The sequence below is a fragment of the Rhipicephalus microplus genome, chromosome 1 (assembly GCF_043290135.1).
Source record: "Rhipicephalus microplus isolate Deutch F79 chromosome 1, USDA_Rmic, whole genome shotgun sequence".
Classification (NCBI taxonomy): Eukaryota; Metazoa; Arthropoda; class Arachnida; order Ixodida; family Ixodidae; genus Rhipicephalus; species Rhipicephalus microplus.
Genome location: NC_134700.1, coordinates 103,342,119 through 103,361,917, shown reverse-complemented (window position 1 = coordinate 103,361,917; position 19,799 = coordinate 103,342,119). Strand labels below are relative to the sequence as shown.

At 45.7% G+C, this 19,799-nt stretch overlaps 1 protein-coding gene across 1 annotated transcript in view; it reads right to left on the bottom strand.

The window, feature by feature from the left end:
- Positions 1-1,468: 1,468 nt before the first annotated feature.
- The window catches only part of LOC142765573 (uncharacterized), a 114,334-nt gene continuing 96,003 nt past the window's right edge, over positions 1,469-19,799 (bottom strand). The window contains exon 16 of the mRNA XM_075866766.1: positions 1,469-2,311. Coding sequence (XP_075722881.1) covers positions 2,120-2,311 — 192 coding nt within the window. The 3' untranslated portion in view covers positions 1,469-2,119. The remainder of the gene's footprint in view (positions 2,312-19,799) is intronic.

The window sequence follows — 19,799 nt, the reverse complement described above, 5'->3', positions numbered from 1 at the left end:
GTTTTATCGCGTGACCAAAATGTGGTAAGATCACGTCAATATTTCTGCCCGCCTGAGCCGCATCAGCTATCCATAAAGTGTAAAAAGGTATTTCGCACACAGAGCTGCCTTTTTTACTCTCAACTAGGGGGTTATGATCATGACGACTTAAATTTGGCTCATACCCACTCAGGGAGATCGGCAAAGAACTGATTATCTGAGCTCATTTTTCTTTTTAATTTATCAAGAAAAACTTGGCGAACCTATCTTTCCTTGGGAAAAATAAGAATATTTCATGGCAATGGCTGTCAGAAAACATGTCTAGGTAAGCAGTTGAGATTGTCATTTGAGTGAAACCAATAAGAAATGCAGTGGACCTAAGGGTGGCAGTACCGCCTGCAATAGATACTTTGGAGGTATATACATGCACTCTCTCTTGAGGTAACCTGCATGGCATGTAATGTATCAATATTACAAGCACATGTGCAACCTCCAAAAATGCACTGCCATAGCTGTTTCAAAAAGTTCTGCACTCCTAAATTAACTGTGGCGCCGCTCCTACTATACTACCTCTCAGTTCGTCAATGAAAAACAGTGACGAATATATGTACATGAACGGAAGATATGGTTCCGTCACGCTTTTAATTTGCCACAATAAAAAGAAGCAAACGTGTTCATTTTGCAACTTTCTGTAGTCTCCTAAACCTTAGAACTCTAATATAGTGAAATCTCACTTTTTTTTCAGTAAAAATGAATCGCACCATTGGGAAAGGTTGCATCACACAAGCCCCCAATGGATATGTAAACCAATATTCATGGTGCGAGTCTAGGTTGACGTTGCAGAACATCACATAGGAATGGCCGAACAAGCCTATGAAGGTACAGTCACCTGTGATACTCACGCTGCTATGGGAGCCTAGGCAGGCCTTCCTCGCCCAAGCTGACCTCAGGAGTCCTCTACCGAGTGAAGCTAATAGGTAGTCACAGAGCGTTCACTAAAAATAGTCGTCTAAGACTCTGCATATAGACAAGATAGTCACCTGCTTAAAGGTGTTTAGTAGTACTGCATTTTCTCATGACAGAAAGTTACTGAAGATAGCCTCAAAATTTAGGTACCCTCTTCCGTGCATTATAAACGCTTCAAAAGGCAATTCACGTAAAAAGTGCCTTCCTCCTCGACAGAAAAAACACAACTACAATACTTGCTCTCTCACGAAGCCTTGCTGTTTTATTGTTTTATACAATAGGCAGAGTATGTGCTGTCGGAGCGTGAAAAAATCATCAGACGAGGAACCGTTTTGAGCAAAAGTAAACTCAAGGTTTAATTTAATATACTTCGCCACCACAGTTCTGCGTCTAGCACACTAGACGCGTGGCTAGTGGCATTTTCGTACAAGTCGATTGCCAAAGAACAAGCTCGATCCAATAGAGCCCACCAAGATGGACGACCGGTGCTAAAGCAGTCTTCCAAAAGTGACTTTATTGTTTTTCTCCTTCGACCACAACTTTTCGTAACATTCGTTTCCTTTTTTATGCATGAAGCAGGACCTAACACTAATAAATAAACATACTACAGGCGCACTTTATTGCTCCTTCCGGTGTTCAGTCGTTTACCACCACAGATGTGTTGCGCCTCAGTACAGATCGCGACGCTAAATTTAGCTTGCATTACTTCTATTCAAAATAAATACCTTCAATAACTAAATATACCTAGCCATAAAACACGGCAGCCCTGAAAAATTAACTGACAGTGGCCCGTTATCCGTTAGCGAAAAGAAAATTCGTGTATGGCTGTCAAAACATTCGTCTCAGTGCGGGATTTGAACCTGGAACAAACGCCTTTGCGGGCAGTCGCCCAATCAATTTAGCTCACCAAGAAGCTAGAAAGTTTCAGAGTGATGTGCAGCCAATGAAGTGCGAATCAAGTCAAAGACAGGCGAAAAAACAAAAAAACAAAAATACTAGGATATAGCTAGAAGCATCGATAAAATGCACCAGCTCAGAAGTTCGTCTTCATAAAGTCAAGAAGCGGTGCGTAACGAGCGCCTAGAAACAATGGCCTTTCTCAAGGTTATTCTCGCGATATATTTTTAAGGGCTTTCGAAGCGGGAAGGCCGAGCTGGGTGGTGCCTATGTGCTTTCAAGCGGCTGGCGCCTTGCTGTCGGCCATGTTCTTCAGCAATTGCTTGACCTGCACGATCCTGTTGACGTTGGCTTCGTTTTGGGCCTTGTTCACGCATGCGGTGTTATGGTCCTCCAGGTCGACGTCATACATGGCCCAGCCAAATGTGGCGAATCCAGCCGTGCGCATCAGCTGGTAGCACTTTCGCACCTGCGCACGCCACGTTGTGAATACGCGTATAGTTAACATTACTCCGCATTCCAGTAGATACCTTTCAGCGTAGTATTTCACCCTGCTAGTGTATGGCTATGCCCTCAAATTAGGAATCCCGACAAGGATCGACGGAAAACTCAAACTATCACCATCGTCATCATTATTAGCCCTACTAATATCCCTGCCGAGAAAAGGTCTCCCCCATGTCCCGCCAATCATCCCAGTCCTATGCTTGCTTCTGCCAAGGTATACAGGAAACTTCTTAAGCTCATCGGCCCACCTACATTTCCATCTTCGTTGCATATTTGCCTTCTCTCGGAATGCAGACAGTTACCCTTATGACCAGCGATCGTCCTGTCTACGCGCAACGTGCCCGATCCATATACATTTTTTCTTCCCCTTTTCAACTATGATATCCTTAACCCCCATTTGTTACCTCACCCACTCTGCTCTCTATATCCTAAGGCTACACCTGTCATTTTTCTTGCTATTGCTCACTGCATCCCCCTCAATTTATGTTGAACACTCTTCGTAAGCTTCCAGTTTTCTGTCACATAAGTATAACGTAGCGAGTGCCGAAACCGACTCACATCGGTGTCACATTTGACAAGCCGGAAGGGCAGGCTTAACTTAAGGTCATCACGGCTGTTGTCTTCGGAAAGGGTAATGCAATGAAGGTGCAAGTAAACAGAGAAATACTCTTATATTGCAGCACTGCGTTACTCTTGTATTCCACTCGGGTGCCTCGTCCTAAGAGCAGTACGAGTTCCCACTATATCGGCACAGCGCGCTTTCAAAACACCGTTATTTCACCAAGAAGACGATTGGCGAGCCAGTGAACACCCAGCATGTCAACACAAGCGGCGCAGCCATGTTCAAGGTAGCGTACCATCTATAGATGTGACTTTAGATACTTTAAGAGCTTCGTCAGCTGCTGCATAACTGCGTATAGGTGAAAATAATTCAACAGACAAAAGTTTTATAACGTAAGTTATGGGTCCTTTCGTTCAGTCAAAGCGGCTCTAATACACTAAGTTTTTGCTTGAAAATAGGGACATTGCACACATATTCATGTGCCAATTAATGGTCTATAGTAATAAAGTTAGGATCCAAAATTGTGATGAACATCCTGACAATGCAGTTTTTTAACTTTTTATCAGATAATACCACTGTAATTTATCACTTCATTGACTACTTGAATATCAGCCTTAGAAGACAACAGGCCGGCCATTTCTGAGAAAACAAAGCAGAGTCGCCTGTCGAACACATATATACACGGAACTCCGACCCAGTTTAAAGGCCCGTTTTCCTTTAAAAAACCCAAAAAAAGTCCTCTGATGGTGTGCGTCTTTTGTTTGCGACAAACACTGCAAGTGGATGAGCTCTGCGTTTTACACCCGCCAACTTCTTAATCTAATCTGGAATTCGTGTCTTCAAGCATTCACTGCAAACTATTTCAGACTTTTAAGGATGTAGTTTCTATAAAACCACCCAACGTACAACTACTTTTTTCTGCCAAGATTGTCCGATTATCCCATTTGTCATTTTTGGGTGTACAAGAGATGTATGTTCCCAAATTACACCTAACGGTGTTTTCTTCAAAGTTACACCTTATATATATATATATATATATATATATATATATAATCAGCCTGTCCACTGCAGAATGAAGGCCTCTCCCATGTACTGCCAGTCAACTCGGGGTCCTGTGCTTGCTACTGCCGTTTTATACCCGCAAACTTCTCAATCTGATCTGCCCACCTCACTTTTTGTCTCCCCTAACCCGCTTTCTTCTCTGGGAATTTTGTTAGTTACCCTTAATGACCAGCGGTTATCCTGTCTACTCGCTGCATGCCGGCCCATGTTCATTTACTCTTTTTGATTTCAACTGTGATATCTATAGCCCTGGTTTCTTCCCTGATGCACTGCTTTCTTCTTGTCTCTTAAGGTTACACCTACCATTTTCCTTTCCATTGTTCGCTGCGTCGTCCTCAATTAAGGCTGAACCATCTTTTTAAGTCTCCAGGTCTCTGCTCCGAAGCTAAGTACCGACAAGATGCAGCTGTTACATACCTTCCTCTTGAGGCATAGTGGCGAACTACCGGTCATGATTTCAGAGTACTTTATAAATGTGCTCCACTCCATTCTTATTCTTCTAGTTACTTCAATCTCGTGGTTCTGCTCCGCGGTTATTACCTGTCCTGCGTAGACATAGTATTTTACAGCTTCATTGGCACTATTACCTGTCTCGAAGCACTGTTTTCTTCCGAGGTTGTTGTACATTACACTGCAAACCATTTCACACATTTAGGGGTGTATTTTCGATAAATCACCCATCTCCCACTTATTTTTTTGCCAAAATTATCCGAAAGAATGTAATTTAGGGTAACTCCCCCTTCATACACCCATATGTGAGTTTGAGGTGCACTAAAGCTGTATGTTCATAAACTACACCCAAGAGTGTTTTCTTGAATGTTACACCTATCAAATATGTATATATTTTAGAGCATCAATACATATCAAATTTCAAAAGATGCAATCAAACTGCATGGCAAATTTTGGTGAAAGTCAATGTTTTGGCATCTGTTTTCATTTCACGTTTCATCCGCTATGATATATAGCGCTATATACTATATATATATGTATACATTTATTTTACCAGCCCCTATTTACGTTAGGCAGAAGATTCTTAACATGTTCAAAGACCAAATAATAGGTGAGTGTGTGATTTTTATTAAAAATGCCTGCCGCTCGTGTCTATTCATCACTAATTATCACTGACACATCGGTAAAAGAGATATATGTTGCGCTTAAACATAAGGTGAAGTGCGTACACACTCTTTTTGACATTGTGCGCGCTTTCTCATTCGAAATCACACTAAGATTTTCTTACAAGAGCACTTGTTTTATTTACAATGGAATTCAAATATTTCTTCACACTGAAGCGTTTCACATCAATCCTCAAGTCACTGATTTATTCAGTGAATTATATTTAGGCTTATGGTTTTGAATCAGCCGAAATTAACTGTATGCAGCATCCGCATTGACATGGAAGTAAGCATTTTTACATTGAATTGGCTGAGCTCACTCTGCTGCAGCTGCTGGGCACGCATGCTGCACCACAGCACCAGTTTGGCGCACAAATGCTAAGCACAGGTGAACTCGTCCTTTATGAAACGCTCTACTCTGTGGGCACTTGCATCTTTTTTTCCTAATGGGAATGCTTGTGGGTCGTACAATATACGCGTGAACGATCACAGTCGACACTAGCGCACTGTACCTGTGCCAAAAGGAGGGAGAGTAGTTTACTAATTGCGGCATTGTAATTGACAGTTCTGTCTATGACGTTACGACGCATTGATATATCGCACATTCATATGCTAACACGAAATTTAACACATGATTTAAAAGGAAGCTTCATTCATACTTTGTCGGCAGAAAAAGCATATTCCCCAGGTTCTTATCAGTGATTGCTGAATTGAAAGGAAGCGGATAGCACAGCAGGGGTGTTGCTAGGATTTATGTATGGAGGGGGATAGAAAGACGAAAGAAGAGATATGAGCTATCTGTATGTACATTTATTCCCGCGATTATATACGCGCGGATCGAAATGAAAAGCTTTTTTTTTTGAAATGGGCAAACCCTGACTCAAATGTAGCTCACATAATGCTCTATTGGCTCATACATTCTCTCAACTTTCCTCTAATACAGTAATAATAAAATATTATTAATAATTAGAATTGTATCATTACTGCTGTAGAATAAAGTTGATAACATGTATGTGCCAATGCAACGTTATTTGAGCTTGTTTTGGTTCAAGACTTCGCCCTTTTATAATAAAAAAAGCTCCTGAAATGAACATAAAAAGAGGGCGGAGATATGTCGAATACAGAACAACCCCCGCCGCCCTTCGCTTACTTCCTACTTATAAATATGATACCTACGTAACAAATTTCAACTCCAAAATTGTCGAAACAACGCCGCGTTGACCCCTCACTATAGCAAAAAGAAAATGTGCATCTCGAAGGCTACGCATTTGCCGCCTGCACACATCAGTGGCGAAAAAAAAAAACAATGCTCCAGCTTTGAGAAAATGGGCGATTTAACCTGAAGTACACGAAAAAGGTTCCTAGAGCCTGTTACGAGCTCAAATATGAACAAAAAAAATCGGCAGATTCCACGTGCAGTGGGAATCGATTATATGCGAAGCACGAATGAGAAACTTGATATGTCTTATTAAATTCAGCACAGCGTTACGAGGTGCGGGTAAATGAGGCCGTACATGACTTCCGTCTCATGATTATCATGCTTGAAGATGTCGTTTTAGGGGCGAAGCTCCTTAGGGCATGGGCTGTGCGTCCCCTGTAGCCTGTATGTAGCCACCTCTAGTTTAGTTCTTGCAGTGTTCACTAGATGGCGGTACCGTCCCCTGTATGTAGCCACCTCTAGTTTAGTTCTTGCAGTGTTCACTAGATGGCGGTACTGTCTCCTGTATCTAGCCACCTCTCGTTTAGTTCTTGTAGTGTTTACTAGATGGTGGTACTTGTAGCTGATGATGAAAAGATGCAAGATGTTATGAACTAGAAAGCGGTACTTGTAGTTGATGAAAGACGCGAGATCTTATAAAATAGGAATGATGTCACATATGGCGCGTGCCATTGGTTGAAGGCAATCGTTCGATTTAGTGCGGCGACGTACGCTAGGGAGAGCGTTGTAATAAAATCCGTTCGCTGTTGGCGCGCGCTCGGAGTCGCCGGATGGATAAGGCTGCACAGCGGAGAGAGCGAAAGGCGGCAGCAGCGCGCGCTCGCAGACAGAATCCCGATGTGCAAGCGCGCGAGGCAAGGGACATGGCAAGCCATCCATCGTCTAAGAACAAATAAAAGTTGATTTGTGTATATACACACAAAGCGTTTCTCACGTCTTTACATGATGATCGACTGGGCGAATTACACGGAAGATTCACAGTTTACCGATGAATCCCTCCGGAGCTTCGCCCATTCATCATCATTCACCCCGTGAATATGCCGTAATTTTTCTTCCTTATCTATTCACCAAGTTCACCCATTCAACATCTGTACACCTTCGTCATCTATTTACGTGATACCAAATTTAGTATGTGTGGGGCTAGCGGAACGGCCGCTAGCAAACTATGAGCGTGGTAAGTTGTCACGTGCTTACATTACACATGTGTCAGGTTTATTATGATTGCACCAGCCATATATTCCGTCATGCAACGACGTCGCCTAACATCAAATTTGGTATATGTAGAGCTAGCAAAACGACCGCGAGCGCATCATGAAGGGTCCTATATATTTTAACGTAGCGTTGACGCGCTCATGCTGGGCACAGCGACGCAACGTTAGCAAAATGCAAGAACTCTATAGTCTGACGCCCGGTGCGACCGGCGCGACTAGTGTCCATTGGCGTGGCCCGAAGGCAACCAGCGCGACTTGCGACATGTTGCATTTCGCACCAATGCATTACCAGACGATACTGCGTCTCCCCCTTTTCGTGACGAAGGGACGCCGGACGCGCTGAAACGTGCATGCGTCAAAGCAACGCAGCACAACGCGCGTCTGCGAGCATTTGGCAGGACCAGCGCCTGGCGTGGAAACGCAGGCATGACGCGATAGAATGAATGCCAGCGAGCACGTGCACCGCGTCACATTGAAATGTAAAGGCGTTTTGTTTGTGGCCTCTAGTCATGTTCTCGCATGACACACATCTCATCATTATCATGTTTGTACCAGTAACATACCGTAGTCATCCATTGACGATAAGTAATACTAAATTTGGCATATGTGAACCTAACAAAATGGCCACGAGTGCATCATGAACGTGGCATGTAGTCATCTTGGTACATGACATGCATGTCGTCATTATGATGTTTCGATGTGTCATTTACTTATGTCGTCCGTTCGCGTCGCGTAATACGGAGTTTGAAACATGTGAAGCTAGCGAAACGGCCGCGAGCGCATCCTGAGCGTATCATGTAGTCATGTTGTTACTTGACACGCATCTCAAGTTTGTCATTTTTGCACCAGTATCATACTTTCGCCATCCATTCACGCCCCCCAATACCAAATTTGGTAAAAGTGAAGCTAGCGAAACGGTCACCAACGCATCATGAGCGTGGCATGTAGTCATGCTGTTACATGACACGCATACCATGATTGTCTTATTTGCGCCAGTCCCATACCTTCGTCATCCATTCGCGTACTATAATACCAAATTTGGTATATGTGACGCTAGTGAAGCAGCCGCGAGTACTTACGAGCTTGGCATGTAGTCATGTTGTTACATGACACGCATGTGATGATTTTCATGCTACGGCCTTTCGCTTGTGCTCGCCATGCAATCACGTTATACCATACCAGTTTTTCAACATACCATGTGAACGAAACCACCGCGAGAGCTGCTGAACCATAAAATGTAAATCATGACATTCATGACATCCATGCCACGATTTTCATGTTATGACTAGTCAAATATGTTCTTCATAGAGTCACGTTATGCCATACCAAGTTTGGTACTGATACCATTAGCGAAACGGCCAGGAAAGCTAAAAAGTATACTAAGGAGTAAAAATATTTATAGTGATTCACTTGATTGGTTTCTTCCTTTAGTTTGACATGACTAGAAGGGAAGGCCGAGCAATTTCGGCAACTAACAACTTCACCCTGTTATGCCTACATGAGTGTAATTTGATTTGCTGTGATAGGGAGTAGATGTGAGGTTGGCACATAGTTTCACTTCAAGCAGCGACTTGAAATGCTGTTGGAAACGGATGTAACATCGTCGGGGAGCCGTCGTCATCACTGTTTTCTCAGAGTATCCGAACGTTCATGGTAACATCATAAAGAATTTCTAACTAAAGAAAATAACGTGAAAATGGCGCACGATTCCTGAAAGTTTTAAGCCATGTGCTAATATAAACATCTCGGATTAGTCACACATATTGAATGAGAAGTGGTGGTACCTACATTCGAATACAGATATGATGCGTTGTGCTCCCATAACGCCAAGAAATGCTGTACTGGAATTTTTACTTCAAGGTAGGAAGAGTGACAATGTATATTTACAACTCTAGTGCAAAGCCATGAATGACACTCGGACCGTAAATCGACATGCAAATGAAAGAAAAAACAGGAAAGTCATGACTTGATTGAAACTTCAAGTCTTGCCGTAGGAGAAACTATTGGGCAAGCATGAACAGAGATTGCAAAAAAACTTCCAAGCATTTCCCCGAGGGTGAACATGGTTAAGTGCGAATGCACGGGGTGATGCTATGAGGGGTATTTATTAATTCGCACTATTATATTTATTAATCACACTATGGTGCCTTTATGGTGTAATGATTCCTGGGAATCGCAATTTGATCACATGGGGGAGTTTACGTTAACTCACTGGCGAATGCCAACGGATTTTAACTTTACTCCCCCTCATAGCATCACCCCATGCATTCGCATTTAACCATGTTCACCCTCGGGGAAATGCTTGGGAGTTTTATTACTGATGGTGAGGATTAAAGTGTAATTAATGCATTTAGGTGTTGTTTGTCATGAAGCATTTGTACACAGATACATTATATACGAAGTATTATTTATTTACACTTCACGATTTTCGTACGACGCATTAAATGCACACATCGCGAGCGCGTCACACACACACACACACACAAACTACACTACAGATTAGCACCTATTCGTGTTATCGTTGTAGCTCACGGTTAGTACCAGCGCTTTGTGATCCGAGAAATGTACGGTGAGCGGATCCGGCAAGACGGAGCGGACCGTACAGTTCCTACTGAACGCCAAGTCTATGAAGCCACCGTTGATCGTGGTTGGAAACTCGAGAGACAGACACGTCATCAAGTAATTGTTCAACATGTGGTCAACCAACCAGCCATTGTCCTTTCTAACGTCCACGTTAAAGTTACCCACCACCACAATCGGAACCGAGGGATGCGCGCGCATAGACTCACTCTCCATCGCCGCATCCATTTGCTCCAAGACGTCATCTCTCGAGAGGTTCGGGGCCAGGTAGACGGTCACAACCAGGACGGCATCGCCGGAGTAGGCACTGGTGTAGATTGACCGTTGCCCCGCGTGAGCCGCCTGATGCTCATGAAGGGGAGTCGAGGCGAGATGAGGCGCTCTTCCACCGGGTTCAGATCGGGGAGGTCCGCGGGACGAGGCAGGTACGCGTAGCCATGGCTCTTGCTCAACGGCGGAACCCGCCCGGCCAGCAGGGACTCTCGGCAGGACGCACACACCTGGAACGCACCGAAGGGAGCCAGCCGCGGGTCTTGCGCATACATGTCGTCGCATCGGTGTTCACCCGACCGTCTTCCAAACTCGTTCCAAAGAACCCGCAACGCGTTCAACCTCTCGTTCCTCACGCCGGAAATGCAGCTCAGGTTCTTATTGAACCACAGGCGGTCACACACGGCGCAGCTGTGACCGAAGCTGCGATCCACAAAGTCGCGTTTGAAACGCGCGTCCGGACGAGCGAAGTCCAGGGCTCGCACCTTCTCCCGCGCGGCACGTTCACTGGCTCGAACGGCTTCGGGAACGTCCACTCGCCGTTGACGATTGCGAGCGGCGTCTTGACGCCGGCCTTCATCGCCCTTCTCCGCCTGACGCTTGCGTTGTCGTTCCGCTTCTTGGGCCGCGTTCGCGGCTCGATGCTGACGCCTCATCTCGGCCTCGCGAGCGCGCAGTTCACCATCCGCTGCACGCTTCGCCCGCTTGTCCTTGGCCTCGTGAGCGCGAAGTTCGGCATCCTCTGCACGCTTCGCCCGCTTGTCCTCGGCCTCACGAGCGCGCAGTTTGGCATCCGCTGCACGCTTCACCCGCTTGCACTCGGCCTCGCGAGCACGCAGTTCGGCATCCGCTGCACGCTTCGCCCGCTTACGTTCGCTCTCACGAGCCCTTCGCAGCGCCGCCTTGTCTTCCAACGTCGGCGAAACCACCGCGGTACCGTCATCTCCAACGACGGGTGCAGTGCTGGCATTCGGTTGTACTGCATTCGTTGTTGATGATAGCGTTGCCTCCTGGACATCCATCGCACGTCCCGCTCTCGACGGGAGACTGAGAGAGAAGGCGGGCGCGCGAGAGAGAGGGGTGTGCGCGCAGCTGCAGCGAGCGAGGAGAGCGGAGGAGCGAGCGAAGGGGGAGGGGGACGCGCGCAGCGGCGTTAAAGATATAAGGCGCGTTACTGACACCGATATCAGCGTCGCGTCCGTGGCTTATTCGGTAGAGCGTCGCGCTGCGGCCCGCCAAGGCCTCTTTCTTTTAAAGATAGAGAGAAGACTGCGGACGCCACAGACGGCGGTGGATGGTTTGGGGTCGCTTATAAAGTGTATTCACACTTACAAATCACAGAATATCGACCGAGTGCCCGAGGATGAGTGCGGTGAAGCGTCCATCAGTCCATTTGCGACCCGTCTAACCGTTCGTCCTTGCTTCCGTACGTGTGTCTGTCGGTCTGCGCGACCGTCCGTGCGTCCATTCGTATGCGCATCCATCCGTCCGTGCGTTAGTCCATGCGTCCATCAGTCCTTGCGTCTGTTTGTGCATCTGTGCGTTCATTCCTTTATGCGCCTGTTCATGCATCCGTCCAGCTAGTGAACACGTTAAGTACCGCCATCTCACATCTTTTCATCATATATTCAGCACATAGAAGTACCACCATCCAGCGGACATTCCAAGGTATAAACGAGAGGTGGCACGGCCGGACTAGAGGAGCGGCACGCGTGCACTCCCTCACGGCCTGGGCTTCCCGTCTAGTTTCCACCTTTCACCTCCGCTAGTTGATTACACTGTGTCCCAACCTTGCTAAACATTGCTAGTAGAGAGTATTAGTACTGCGGAATGGTGCTACGTACGCAATACGCAAGCGCCTTATGTTACGGGGCGTCGTTTGCAACTAATCGGCTTTTAGTACGCCGCAGTACCCGCGTACGTAATGAGCGTGAAGCGTGCTGTGCCATCTGGTAGATCAAAATAGAAGCGCGTGTTGTTGACAGCCAATGTGAGCCAATCCAAGTGTTATAGCCACATTACGGCCATATTTTAAGCCACAGAGCCGGTCGGTGCTTGCCTTCGATGCCGCCATTTCGCAAAACGAAGTCTCGCGCTTTCGCGAACTTGTTCGAGAGCGGCGCGATCAGCTCATACGTACGCACGCACGCATCTCATGCGTGCGTTCGTAGCAGCTGCGTACGTAACGCGATACGTGTGCGTTGCGGTCTGCGCATGCCCACTACGCAGAACGTGGCGTCCTTACGTACGCAACGCTGCCACGTACGCAGCGTACGCAGTACTAAAACTCTCTAATATCAAGGAGGTTATGCACAGCGAGGCCTTTTTCTCTGTTTTTACGAATGAGAGTTCAGTTCCCGATTTTTCTTCACCTGCGCGCAGCACCGAGTCTATGCCCCCGATTGCATTTTCTACGGACGGCATCATTTCGATTATAGAAAAGATTAAGCTTTCTTCTTCTGCAGGTGTGGATGACATTAATTCAAAACTTCTCATAAATGTTAAACATGTGTGTGCCGCATACCTTACATTGTTATTTTCGCAGTCATTATCATCAAGCATTCTGCCAGCAGACTGGAAAGTAGGCAAGATCGTTCCAGTCTACAAATCAGGTAACAGAGATTCTCCACTAAATTACCGTCCCATATCCTTAACAAGTATCCCCTGCAAAATCATGGAACATGTCATCTACTCCCATATCATCAACTTCTTGGACTCAATGCACTTTTTTCATCCTTCTCAACACGGGTTCCGAAGGGGTTATTCTTGTGAAACGCAGCTGGCCATTTTCATTCACGACTTACATTCTAACCTTGACTGCAACATTCAGACCGATGCTCTTTTCCTGGATTTCGCCAAAGCATTTGACACTGTCCCTCACAAACGCCTAATTCTTAAATTATCTCTGTTAAATCTAGATCCTAATGTACTTGCATGGATAACATCTTTCCTGACTAATCGTTCCCAATTTGTGTTTGTTAATAATCACTCATCTAACCGACTACCTGTAACCTCAGGTGTCCCGCAAGGGTCTGTCTTAGGGCCTCTACTCTTTTTAATTTACATTAACGACCTACCATTGCATGTATCATGTAACTTTCGTATGTTTGCCGATGACTGCGTAATCTACCGATCAGTAACCAACATTCATGACCAAACACTAATTCAGCATGATCTTAACAACATACAAACATGGTGTGATCGTTGGTTAATGAACTTAAATCCTAATAAATGTAAGCTCGTTTCTTTTTCTCGCCACCGTAACCCTTTTGAGTTTACCTATTCCATCACTAATGTTCCCATACAATCAGTTCAATCATTCAAATACCTCGGCATCACCTTGGCTCATGACCTGTCTTGGCGTCATCACACTACTAACATCATCTCGTCTGCTAATAAATCACTCGGGTTTCTCAGACGACACTTACGCCATACTCCGCCTCACGTCAAGACGCTTGCATACAAATCATTTATCAGGTCCAAACTCGAGTATGCATCTTCCATCTGGAGCCCTCATCAATCATACATCATAAGTGAACTCGAATCACTTCAAAATCGGGCTACCAGGTTCATTCATTCTGCATATTCATACGATATCAGCATCTCATCTCTAAAGGCGGAATCAGGTCTAGAAACCCTTGCTTCACGCCGACGGTGTGCCACCCTCTCTCTTTTTCATATGTTTTATTTCAGTTCACTGAATCATCCACCGTACATCACGCCCCCTCCGCACATATCCCATCGCACTGGTCATCCGTTACAAGTCGCATTACCACGTACCCGGACCACTGTATTCCAAGCCTCCTTTTTCGTAAGAGCAGCAAAAGACTGGAATGGCCTTCCTCACGCCACCTGTGCCATCACTAACCCATCTATGTTTGCAGAAGCCATTAAAAACACCGTTGTATAGTTCTCTTTTTTTTTTTTTGTTATGCACCACCCCTTATGTAATACCCCTACAGGGGGTCTTTAAGGAAATAAAAGTGAAGTGAAGTGAAGTGAAGTTTAGTTGTGCTACTTAACCATTTCAAAATTTTGTGTTTACTTTCCACCAAGACCTTTTCAAAGACAACCAAATCTTCAAAGTTCACCTGTTTTCAGAAGCACACGCAAATAAATAAATAAATAAATAAATAAATAAATATATATATATATATATATATATATATATATATATATATATATATATATATATATATATATATATATATATATATTGTGAAGAAGAACATGTGCCTGCAGCGAGCAGCATCGCCAACGCCCGGCACTCTCGGCTCGTGCTTCAGTTTGTTGCTGTGCCGATCGCTGGACGGTTCTTCACGCTGTCTCGTCGCTGTCTTTAACGGCTAATAAACCTCCTCACATTTGGTGGAAGGTGCTGTTAATCCCCGTTGCTACACCCTGGAGCTGCGAAGCCGCACGCTACCACCTGTCATGACTGCCAACGCCACTACATCGACGCCTTCGCTCCAGTTCAACTGCCCTGGCCATCCTATACGCTACGGGAGCCGAAGGTCTTCAGCGGTGTGGATAGGACCGACGTCGAAGACTGGCTCGAGCACTACGAACTGGTGAGTGCCAACATTAAGTGGGATGAAGCCGACAAGTTGGGCCACGTGATATTTTATCTCACTGGCGTCGCCAAATTGTAGTTTAATAACCACAAACACAACATCCCCACATGGAGCGTCTTCAAGACGTCATGTGCTGAAGTGTTCGGTCGGCCGGCTGTCCGCAAGCAGAGGGCAGAACAGCGCTTGCGCGTCCGCTCTCAGCAGACTGGAAAGACTTTTACCAGCTATATTGAGGACGTCATTGACCTTTGTCGACGTGTGAATGACACCATGCCCGAATCTGACAAGGTCAAAAACATCCTGAAGGGCATCGACGACGGCGCATTTCAAATGCTCTTGGCAAGGAATCCAAGCACAGTTTCTGAAGTCGTCAGCTTGTGTGAGAGCTACGACGAGTTGAAGAAGCAACGCACTCTGACTAGGCAGCCTCAGCCGGGTGGTGAGTCGCTGTCCAGTTTCGACTCCATGCCCGACAATTCACCATTGCTTCAACAAGTCCGAACCTTCGTCCGTGCACAGTAAAAATTTTAAAACCGAAAAGGGTGTAAAATGGGTGCTTTTACAAGAAAGCACCCTTTGCAACACCCTTTAACACCCATTAATGGTCGATTGAAAAAAAGCACCCATTCGTTTGGGTGCTTTCCTCGATAGCACCCAAAAATAGGCTCTAAGGGTGCTTTTGTGCCTGAGAAGGGTGTAGGTGACGATTCATCAGATGGAATATGCAGCATAAGAAGAACACATAATTATAATATTTAGGATTTTACGTTTCAAAAACCTCGATATGATTATGAGGGTCGTCGTAGTGGAAAGTTCTAGAGATTTTGACCATTTGGTGTTCTTTAATGGGCGCTGATATCGCACAGTGCACAGGCTTCTACCTTTTCGCCTCCATCTGAATTCGACTGCCACGGCCGGCATCGAACCCGCGACCTTCGGATCGGCGGCCGAGCAGCGTAGCTACTGCACTAATATGTGGACCTTGCGTTAAATGACGGCCTAGACTTAGAATGTGTGGAGGTGCTCTCCGAATACAGCAGAATGCCAGCAGAAGCAAATCGCGTTTCATCTATAATGGCAATTAACTGCAATCCACGTTACGAAAGCTCACCTTAGCGTTGGTTATAAGCTACATGTTTGCTGTGGATTATATACAGGAACATAATGTTTGCCCCAGTATGGGTGTGTGGGCGTGACCCTGCGCATGTGTTCGCGTGTAAGCGCGATTGTGTGTACACCCGTGCATGTGTGCGTGCGCGTGTATGTGCGAGTCCGTGCTTGTGTTAAGCGTGCCTGTGCACATGTGTACGCCCATGCATGCGCGCGTTTACGGTCGCGTGTGTGTGTTGCCGTATGTGTGTATACGTGTATGTGTGTGCGCCTGTGAATAAGTAGGCATGTGTATCAGCCCGTGCGCCCTCAAATTTCGTGTGTGTTTGCGGGGGGAGGGGCACTGCTTCTTGGTGTTTAAGGTCCCACACCTGTTCAGACTGGGAGTCTATATGGGAGGTGGCTTACGAAATGGCGGTGGTCAAGGCACTGTACACGGACTATTCAGTACATGGAAAACAGCTGCACATTTTCGTACCTCATCATTGCTTATGAACTTGCTGTGGTAGCTGATTAGGTCCGCTGAGGCGCTTCTACGCTCGAAAACTTGGGTTATGACTAATTCACACGGAAAGCTATCACTGCACTTATGCACAACCATCGTGTATATTAACAACGTTTAACAAGAACGTGCCCTGCCTTTGCTACAGGTGCTTAGCTAGCTCATTGGGCGACCATATGGAATTATGTGCTGATCATGTGGTCAGCAAAAAGTTTGTTTTAACAACCTCGGCACGTTTCGTGGTCCGTGACAAGCCTTCTAAACATCCGCGACTGTGGATTAACTTGTTCCAGCTTCGACTACGCATTCAGTGTTTGCGGCACCATACGCGGAATCGCCAGACACAGACAATGCGAAAAGAAATTCCTCTGGAAAAAGGTGTAGCGATGCTCTACCGCTAATGCCACCGAGGACGAAATAATTATTGTTTCTGGCCATTCCATGGTGCACTTTGTTTTCCGCAAGTTTTGCTTCACTATTTTTTGCCCACTGCAATCGCATTCCGTCAAAATACTCAAAGAACCCGAGGCTGGTAAATAACCTGCGTCGCTGTGCGACTGGCTTGAAGGAGAGTTGCCGTTTACAAGGAGTCATTCCGCGTCGAACGGCCGTCCGCCGTATGCGCCATAGCGTTTGCCTTTCGGCGCCGTCTTGGCGGGTTTCCCACTCCCCCCCCCGCTCATCCCAGCCAGCGTTGCTCCCACAATGGCGGCGTAGATAAGCGAATAGTTGCGTCACCGAGCACCTGCGCCGACAGCTGCGGCGCCACCGCCAGTGCCTCCTCCTTCTCTCTCTCAACGTTGCCCTCTCTGTTTCATCAGTCTTTCAAATGCGTTGCGTTGGTCGGGGGTCTTGGTCGCTGTGTGTGTTCTAGCGAACAGGCGCATATTCAATGGTGGTCACGCATGACACCGTGTTCGAAGTGACGCTCGGATTAAGGAATATTCATGGAGTGGCGGACACGGACAATGTGGGCCTGTTAACGGTGAGTGTACTGTTTTCGTAGGTAGTAATCATACAGCGCTAGCTGGGCGCCTGCAGCAGCTCTGCCGAAGTAGGCTGCCAGCCATTTACAACAGCATGCGTTCGCGGGCCTGTTGCAGATGTCCGATTAAACGTGTGACTTAACGGGTTCACACTGCTATGCGCGATGTTGTGTAAGTGCCTGCATCACTCATACAGTGAGTGATGTGATCACTTATCAAGGGCGGGATAAGTTGCTGATCGCACAATGTCTCTACACTGCACAAAGTGATTGATATTGTTTCAAGATGTGCTTTGGGCTACATTATAATAACATTTCTATTAATACTCAATTGTGCAACGTGCTTCTGTAGGTGTAAGCGTAAAAAAAGAAAGAAAAAGAAAAAATTATGTACAGAGGCGCACTGTACGAAATGACTTTTTTTTTGCTTAAAGACGGTATAGTTGGAGGTGCTGATATGCCGCGATGCTCCGAGCACGTGCGCCTCGATCTTTTAAGCTATTTAGGACAAGTGCCACCAGCAACAGGGGAAGATCTAGCAGACTTCCAAAGGCGCGTTGTTGTGGCCGTCGCCGTGCGTTGTTTTCCCTCGTTTCTGTTTGCTGTTTTCGTGCTTTGCTCTCATCTGCGATAACGTTCGGCGTTATAACAGAATCGAGAGAGAGTATACGTGACTGTGGGAGCTATGTGCGGTAGCTCTAGCATAAGCCTTGGCTGCTGCAACGTAGACGGCGTCCGCGAGCGTTGGTGTCGTTCGAGCGCTCCCACTTGCTTGATTGTGTTTAACTGAGTATTTAGGCACGGGTTACGTTTGTAAATCCCGTGGTCAATAATCGCTAATAACGTGCCCCTGATTGCCATCAAAGGATGGTCGAAATATGCCAGACGCTTTTTCTGAAAGCAAGCTTTGAAAAAAAATTTTTAAAGAAATACTTTCATACGTGCTAGGCAGTGCCTATTGCAGGCCCGCAACTCTTTAAAAACTGGACGAGCTATCACATATTTTATCAAATTACAATGAATTAAGATGATTGAAATATAGATGACGAATTTCTGTGCTAGATTAGGTGCAAAAAACACATGTTCGCAGCCCTACGTCTAGAAAGCAGGCAAATAGGAAGCACAGCGTCAAATTTGGATTACATTCCATTGACGGAGCGTCTTGTGAGGGTAGAAAGAACGAGAAAATTGTTCATTTTTGATGCCCTTATAGAGGCAGTAAGAATTGCACTGATTGGTGATTTGTAACAATTCCTCAGATTGTTAGAGGCGTGATTAAAGTAGGTAAATCTTTTACTTTTTTTTTGCAGACCTCTTCGCTAGTGCCACGCCCAAGATCATTTGTTCTCATGTAAAAGAGAAAGCCGAGATGTCTTCACTGTTTGTACATGAAGAGGTAAGTTTCTTGTGCGTTTTGATTAATGCTACATGTTCTGAACGTTGTACTTTAAGAATTGTTTTTCACACTGGCTCACTACCCTAGAAGGAATTTGATTGTGAGTTCAGGCTTTCGTAAGTGCCATTTTTGAGCTGTAGCCTTACACATAACCCCATTTCGGGAATTCGCTGTATGCTGGAAAACTCTTATCTTTATCATAGGAAATTATTGGAATGTATGGGTTGTATGCTTCGAGTTCAGTGTAATGTCAATTACACGCCATTTCGAAGGATACACACTACACATTCTTTATATATGGTGCTGCCAGAACAGCACGAACATCCTTTTATGAGAAGTCATATTTGCTCTTATTACAGGATGAGAGGGTACCGCTGACGTCCTGCGTAGTCTACCCCGGACCCAGCCTAGAGCAAGCCTACTTCCTGAACATCCACATGGATAACCGAAAATTTTTCTGTGTCAGTAATGACGAAGAAGGAGTGACAGCACTGATGAGTTGATTTTTTTATTTTCAACATTGTCTACGCCCGCAAGGCCTTTAACAACCACCGTGATTGAGCTGCTTTTTCTCGGCGTGAGTTTGGAGTTTATCAAAGAAGTTGTTCAGGCAGTACGACGCTGAAAATTTTAGTGTCACATTGCCTGAACAACTTTTTCTAGTGTGGTCATGGTAGATGAACAAATATTGTTATTTGTGTAAGTTATTTTGCCTAAATATAGCTGGACCATTCCATGCCAAACGTCCCAGCCACTTTGGCGACCATTTGAATTGTATTTGAAAAAAAAAATGTGCTGACTTACTGCGTTGAAAACAGTGAACTGCTAGAATATTTCAGCGAGAAAAAAAGTTTTGTTCATGTGACTGGC